At 40.3% G+C, this 7,531-nt stretch overlaps 1 protein-coding gene across 4 annotated transcripts in view; it reads right to left on the reverse strand.

Annotated features, from left to right (window-relative positions):
• Nucleotides 1-6: 6 nt before the first annotated feature.
• LOC119286344 overlaps nt 7-7,531 on the reverse strand; it is an 8,602-nt gene continuing 1,077 nt past the window's right edge. The window contains exons 1-15 of one of the 4 annotated variants that reach the window (XM_037565717.1): nt 7,421-7,525; nt 6,138-6,540; nt 5,865-6,042; nt 5,655-5,794; nt 4,531-5,347; nt 3,240-3,340; nt 3,013-3,157; nt 2,869-2,937; nt 2,705-2,750; nt 2,169-2,602; nt 1,986-2,065; nt 1,456-1,591; nt 617-809; nt 355-437; nt 7-269 (exon numbers count right to left, since the gene is read on the reverse strand). In XM_037565717.1, coding sequence (XP_037421614.1) covers nt 129-269; nt 355-437; nt 617-809; nt 1,456-1,591; nt 1,986-2,065; nt 2,169-2,602; nt 2,705-2,750; nt 2,869-2,937; nt 3,013-3,157; nt 3,240-3,340; nt 4,531-5,347; nt 5,655-5,794; nt 5,865-6,042; nt 6,138-6,540; nt 7,421-7,523 — 3,069 coding nt within the window. In that variant the 5' untranslated portion in view covers nt 7,524-7,525 and the 3' untranslated portion in view covers nt 7-128. The other 3 variants (XM_037565719.1, XM_037565718.1, XM_037565720.1) reach the window with 3 other exon arrangements.

Below are 7,531 nucleotides of genomic sequence, written 5' to 3' on the forward strand. Positions count from 1 at the left end.
CCTGGATCCAGCTCTGCTGTCAAAATCCATTCGGGCAAAACTGCGGCCCAGGGAGCCTCATGCTACGTCGTCACCGACGCGGGCTTAGAATTTAAAAGGTGTATCAAGATGGCCTCTCACCATTTCAGTCAAAGTTGGTATATGAACGAGGCTTGTTCCTTGCGACCCTTCTCATGGATGCCTTCTATGAGCTTATGAAGCTCTGGGAAAAGTGTCACGAGCACCTGTTCTATCATCGCGTAAGTGAGCTGCTTCACGCACACGGTGGACTGCAGCACAGCATGAGAATCATGGAAATCAGAATGACATCGCACCATATCGCTGTTTTGATGCTAGGTTTTGTTTTTTACTTACCTGCAAGAAGTAGTAGATGTCCCTTGCACTGCGCTGGTACTGCTTGTACCCAATTATGCTGACTAATGTAGATGGAGTCCCACCTGGACAGGACATCGAGAATTAGATTAGTTGGACCACATGTACTGACCAGAATTTTGCGTATTTGTTGCTTCTATCACATATCTGAATTTGCACGCAAACACCGCCCAATGTTTGCAGCGTAGATTCAGAAATAGAAAAATTACAAAAGCAATGAGATAAAATATGTCAATAGACTCACCTAAAAGAAGTTTCTTAACCTCACTGGCATTTCTAGATGCCTCCAGTTGAAGCTCAAAAGAGCTCGTGTTGCTCTTTCTGTTGCCAATAGTCTCATCGCCACTCCCCGATGGGTGCTTGTCAAATTGACTGCTACCTGCATTTCCTTGATATCCATCCAACTTGGTGAAGAATACACCATTAGGCCAGAGGGTCTGTAGGATGGTAAATTTGTTAATTACACAAATGGAAGACCAGAGTAGTTGTCCATTAGGTACAACTATCTAAAGCGCTCTTAGTTCTGGCATGCACCTACATTGGGACACAATATGGTCCATATGACAGTAGTAACATTTTATATTGGACCCTAGCATATAAGAATAATTTGCTAATTACCTTGGTATTTATGTTATGCCATCGTTTAGCAACAAAGTGATTTGGTACCAAGTACTCCCTACCCAAAATCTTGGGCATATTAGTTTTGCATGCAATCCCATAATCTAAGGTGCACGTGCCTTCTTCTCCCATTCACTTACAGCCATAACTAACTATCGCTATTTTTCTGGAAAGGAAAACATATCGCTGGCTGGGTCTCTCGTGAGGTCAGCTCACAGCGCCTTCTTAGTATGAGATTGGATCGCTCAAGTAAACCTGCGGTAATTTTCGTGCTGAAACTAATACGCCTAAAATTATGGAAAGGAGGGAGTACCAAGTAACAATTTGGATCGTATGGAACTTTTTTTCTAGTTGGAACAACTTTTTAACATGGTTTCATGCAGATAATACAGCAAATTTTAGTCTGGCAGCGGAAAGGCTATTAGAACACTTCAGTTCAGACAAAAATATACAGTGCCTCCTTACATCTTGAATCCAACGGATTCCTTGTATAATGACCTCATCTCGTCGGAGCCAATTGATCTGTCTTAAAATCCAATCATCAATCGCATCTTCCATGACTAACTGCAAGATTTGTTTTGATATCCAGAAAACTTGTTTTCTGCAGATAACATAAGTAACAAGTCAAACATAATGTTCTGCAATTGAAAGCTAGAAACAATTGGATTGTAGAAGTATTGTGAACCCAATCATGGATGGTGAAAATATATCTGACTTGCGCAGAAATATCAAACAATCCCTGAATAAACAATGGCATATCTGCACAAACTTCCCTCTCAGATTCCATAATGATGTTAATTATCATCATCCAGTATACTGCCAAGTGACAAGTATCAATGATATCTAGCAATCGGCCCAAGCAGCTCCTATCGCGATCCTCATGGTGTCTACAGTACTGCATTTACTTCACTCATGGCTACATAACAACAGTAGAAAACTAGCAGGCAAATTATATAGAGGCACTAGAAAAAGTTTATGAAAAAGAAATAGCAAACCTTATCCAACCCCGTCGCTTTAGTTGGAACACTTTGTCTACAAGATTCAATAGAGGCACACTGACATTTGTTGGCACCCACTGCCAAATGAAAAGAGAAGTTTTAGGGCAAAATGGAAAAGCTTTTAGAACAGAAATTCCCTGCAATTTGACTTAAATATAGCTACATAGTGGAAATACATACCTCGGGAGGAATTCCTGATGGATCCTCAAATGGTTTTACAGATGACATGTTTGTAGAATCCGAAATTGCCCTTGCAGGTTTTTCTATTTGTTGGTTTACTTGTGCATCACAACCAGTTGCTTCATTGTGCTTAATATCACTTGAAATGTACCCTCCATTGCTCAATTCATTGTCCGAGTGGCATGCACTATTTACAGATGAGGGGCGGTCTTCACAGTTACTATCACCATCAGAGAGACTATGTGAACTTCCCAAATTTCTATTCTGCAGATTCTGATTATCTGTCTCTTCCTGGTTCCAAGATAGAGACATCCTATTATCTGTCAAGTGTGAATACGGCGCGCTAGGGGACGATGTGCCGACTGCGCGTTTTAGACCATCTGAAACTCCTTTAACATGTCGAACGATGTCATCCATGGCATCATCAACGTTAACTAGTGATGCAAAATAAATAGATAAATATCTTGAGTGAGAAAATATTAAATACACGAGTTCATAATTGTGAAAAAAAATATAGAATGAGAAGAGGTACATACCAGCCAAGGTTTTGATAACAGAGGTGGACTTTCCAGCTGAGTAATTCTACAAAATGGAAACAAGAAATGAAGCATATAGAATCACAGGAAAGTAACACAATATGTGTTCATCTTTCTCCTGCTAAGGAGAAGGCACAAAGAATTTTTGTTGGCTTCATACACACCTTTGAGGACTCACTAAGAAAATCCCAAACTTCATGCTGCTCTGCAATATTAGCGATCGACAAGAGATCCTATTGGACAGAACAGATTATTGTAACCAAATTTGAAGTAAAAAGTTGGATGAATGCTAGAGGACAAAAGCATACTTGAAGATATCTGTCCAGTAGAATGCATCGTTGGTGCACAAGGTAATCATCAATACTAGACGAAAGGAAACTCTTTGGAGGCAAGTGCAGTGAGTAATTTGGTATTTCCTTCAGTTGTCTATGAAGACGCTCAAAATTCCGGTATCTACAAACAGAAGTTGAAAGTCAGCAGCATATATTATAAGTAGTGATACTGAGCTATTTCAAAGCTGTTCAGAAACGCATGCCTTCTTTTCACAAACCAGGCCTTGTTATCTGCACCAGTCACAGCAATAGAATAAACTGCAAAAGATTTTGAACCAAGTTTCTCAAAATATGCACCCACTACCTGCAAAGAAAAATAAAAAACCACAACTTGAGTAAAATACGGCTATCAAAAGAATATGACTTCACATAAATAGCTAGACAATAACAGAAAGGTAGGATACAACAGCTAGGCATGTCGTAATCATGTAAAAACACAACATACTATTTAAAGCAACATGCAAAGTAGTTATCGTACAAAACTACCAGACCAAACAGTGAGCTGTATATGTGTTCATTCCAAGGTTCTGGTGACCGGATGATCCATATTTACCCACCCCTCCCTGCAATCACTCTTACCAGATTGAAAATTCCGGATTAATTTGAATTCAAGTTGCTACTGTCTTCAACTCAGTTCACAAACCAAGGCACGGTATAATGGTGTGGGAGAGCTGCACTTTTCTTCTGGTCATGTGTTCAAGTCCTCACATTGCCATTTGTTTTTTCTTTCCTTACTTTTTCACTACATCAGCAAAAAACTGTAAGTGGGAGGTGGGGTATCAAACCCCTGACCTCATGGAATGGGCTGAAGCACGCCGACCATCGGGTTACGGTTGTTTATGTGTCATCACCTAGGTTCGTTAACTTTTTATCTCACAAAAATTAGATCCAATTTTTGTTCAGATCCAATTTTTGTTCAGAAATTCCGTCAGTTGGTGGTATTTCAAGTAAACACCCCCCACCCGATTTAAAATTTTAAATCCTGTAGCCAATTCTCATTGGACAGCTAATGCTAAGAAGTAACAGAACCACACAAAACCACATGCTATTCTTTATAAATGTTAAATAGAAAAAGAAAGCAACTGACATAACAATGGTTACTTAGGTAATGATGCAAAATACAACACATATGAAGTAAAACACCAACCTCACACCCATAACAATTCTATTAGTAATAGCTACTCCCTCTGTCTCAAAATGTGAGACAGAGGGAGTAGAAAATTACCAGGGGCTTTCAAAACAAAAAACAGCGATTAGCATGTGATTGTTATCAATGTCTGAAACTATCTCAAAACAGATTGTGCTTACTATTATAACTATTATAGCAGCCTTCAATACAGAAATAGTTTAGTCATTGGTGAGTGCTAATTACACAATAGTATTATATGGTTTAAATTCATTTATTCAGTAGTACCAACCAATCATATAATTCTCAATTTCTGAAGAAAAAAGGATATTGAAAAGAGTGGCTGTGATGGGATCAGCAAAACTTACCCGACACCTTATCTTTGGAGCATACATTAGTACCTCACCATGTGAGGAAGGAACAGAACCTTTGTCCTCTTGAATGGTCCTTGAATTTAAGCTTTCACTGGATAGCGCGGTTTGATTACTTTTGGCCAAATGTCTTTTCTCCATATCAGGACTACTATTAGACCGCTTTAGCTGAGCTTTTGTGTTCTTGACAGCTTCAGGGTGCTCTGACTTTACTTCATCTGTATTTTGCGAAACAAGTGGGTGACTGCCTGTGACAAAAGTGGACTGAGCATTCCTATTTGAACCTTGCATCAAATTAACCATGTATTTGTCATCAACCGATGTAACTCTCTCGTTGAAGTTAGGGGATAACTCTTTTCCGGCCACTACTGCATTTCGAACGCTATCTATCCCTCCTGCACCTTTTCCTTTTTTTGATGGACGTTCCACTTTCACCATATTCTTTTGGTAGTTTCTCCCAATAGCCCACATGTTCTCAAGATTCTCCGGAGCAAGAACCTGAGACCGCCTTTTAGTAGCTGCATCTAATACCAGTGCCCAATCTGCCTGACGAGGCTGGACGGTCTTCCCATGGTCATCCACTAACACTTTTGACTTATCGCCCTCAAGGGAAGTCAGCCCGGAGCTACTTGCTAGTACTGAGCCACTTGATTCTGCAGACAACTTTTGTGATTCCATTTGATGACCCTGCGAACCTCCTTTATAAGATGAATGATCATTTGTTACTGTGACTACAGTACTAGTCTTGTTTACGCTGCCTCCAATGTTTGTGTCTTTGTTGTTTAGAAAGTAGATAATTAGCTCGTTCACATAACTAGGAAAAGAAAGAAGATAAATTAGGAATTGGTTTAGTGCAGGTTAGAGAAAAAAACAAGGTTACATCTAGTTAACCAATCAATCCTAACAATTTGAAACAACAGCTTATTAGACGTACTGAAGTACTGATTGCATGCGGCACTTTGTGAATAACTGAATATTAAGACGGTGGTGAAAATAACCAGGAAGAACTTGAGAAACAAAATGCATTGATTTTCTTCTGAACATGTCATGACCTCATGAACAGAAGCATGTAGTAGAGCTCAATAAAAAAACGAAAACAGAGTGAAGAATTAAGAGCTTACATAGGACTTGCGAAGTTCATCACTGGCTGCAAGACTAAGCAAGTCAGAAGTTCCCTGGAGAAGCAGCGAACCAATGGACTCTGTGCATCTTGTGGTCTCAACACTAGGGCCATAATGCCCCCAACTAGTTCTTGAAGAACCTATAACCCACTTTAAATATTATTTGTTGGATAAATGGACTACAATGAAGCTAAAAGTATTAGCACTCACCTTGTATTCGTGCTCCGAAGATAACAATGCAGGGTGAAGTTCCTGTGAAACTATTAGGTGTTGTTTCAGTCGCTCATCTCTTTCCTCGGAAGACAATGTTCCCATGACATCAACACCAATTTCAGACTGGTTTTTTCGGAACATATCCACATGTTTTCCAATCAAATCAGACATATCCCTGCAATAGAGAAAAATGAGAACACTTTCATTCTCAACGGAGATAATTATTACTAAATGAGTACACCCCAGATAGTAGATCCATTATTCACTCACCTTGTTAGCAAGTCAACTAGGTTCATCTCCTTTGCCCTGCCTGATACTTCACCAAGGGCATGGAGTATTAAGCCATGTATCAGTTCTGGGGCCTCTCTATCAGGAGTAATATCAGAATACCACAAGTCCATGACAAAGTCCCGGAGAACATTATCAATGAAACTTTCAAAAGCAGCCTCAACAGCAGGCGAATCAACTTTCCTTCTCCATCTTGAAACTGGTGGCACAGTTGAAATCCGATGATCGTTAGCAGACAACTGTCGTTTTGACGCTTGAGACAAATATGTCTGCTTAGATACAGGCTGACTTCTCCAACGGAACTCCACTTTGAAGGAGACGTAACGGAGAAATGCAAGTATAAGAATCGACATGGGGACATTTGTCCACATTGATTTACTTGTATCTATTTCAAAGAAAGAAGATGATAAATGTTAGCAAGCCCGTATATGTGCAAGATGGGAGCTACAAACGATGTAGAAATCAATAGTTGCATGAAAATGCGAGAACAAACCATAAACAATTTATGCTAGAGATCTCTTGCTTGTCATAAAATAGACTGGGAAAATATGTTGCACATAATTCACACATAGTCTACTCATAGGAAATGCTAGAAGCCTATCTTGCCTCATTCATCATGAACAGATTGTTGTATGTAGGTTTGATTGGCCTCATCTACTGATCCAAAACAAACACTGTAAAATTAGAAGATCAGCAAAGAAGGCATCATTCGTACACCAACCACTACTTCCATTCTAGTGCATTTAGAGATTCATCAAACAACTTGTGAAAATACAGTATCGCACAAATTTAAGATTATTTTTAAGAGTTTTGATATATCCGGGCAAATTTCCTTGCTAATGATCTCAACTCTACCGCTAAAAGCAGTAACCAAATCAAGGGCAAGCAGAAACTAGCAGCTTAAAAGCCCCCACGTAATAGCGGTCAAAACTCCTAGCTGTCAGATGCATCGCGTAGCAAATCTACACACGAGCTCTAGTTATCAGGGTAGCAAAATTGTCTAGATTTCAGACGCATTATTCGCCGAATTCCCTCACAATTCCGACACATGCATCCAACAGCAGCAGCCACCCAAATTCTCTCCCGAATACATCCTCGTGTAGCAATAATCTCCGGTGCGTAGCTCGGAAAAGCATGAAACGACATGACGATCCAATTCCAGCCAGAGCAATCCAATCCCGCATCGAGGTGGCGCTCGTCAATTGCCGCGTACTTTGCGAAAATCGAGGGTAGCATATGGGGAAGGGGGGCGGAGCGTAGCTTACGTGTGAGGAAGTAGGAGATGGCGAAGATGCCGAGAGCCCAGGCCACGGTGCGCACCTTGGCCTCCTCGATCAGATCGTCCACGCTCCCCATCGCCTTCCGCATCTCTGCCC

Source organism: Triticum dicoccoides, chromosome 4A, assembly GCF_002162155.2.
Source record: "Triticum dicoccoides isolate Atlit2015 ecotype Zavitan chromosome 4A, WEW_v2.0, whole genome shotgun sequence".
NCBI classification, from domain to species: Eukaryota; Viridiplantae; Streptophyta; class Magnoliopsida; order Poales; family Poaceae; genus Triticum; species Triticum dicoccoides.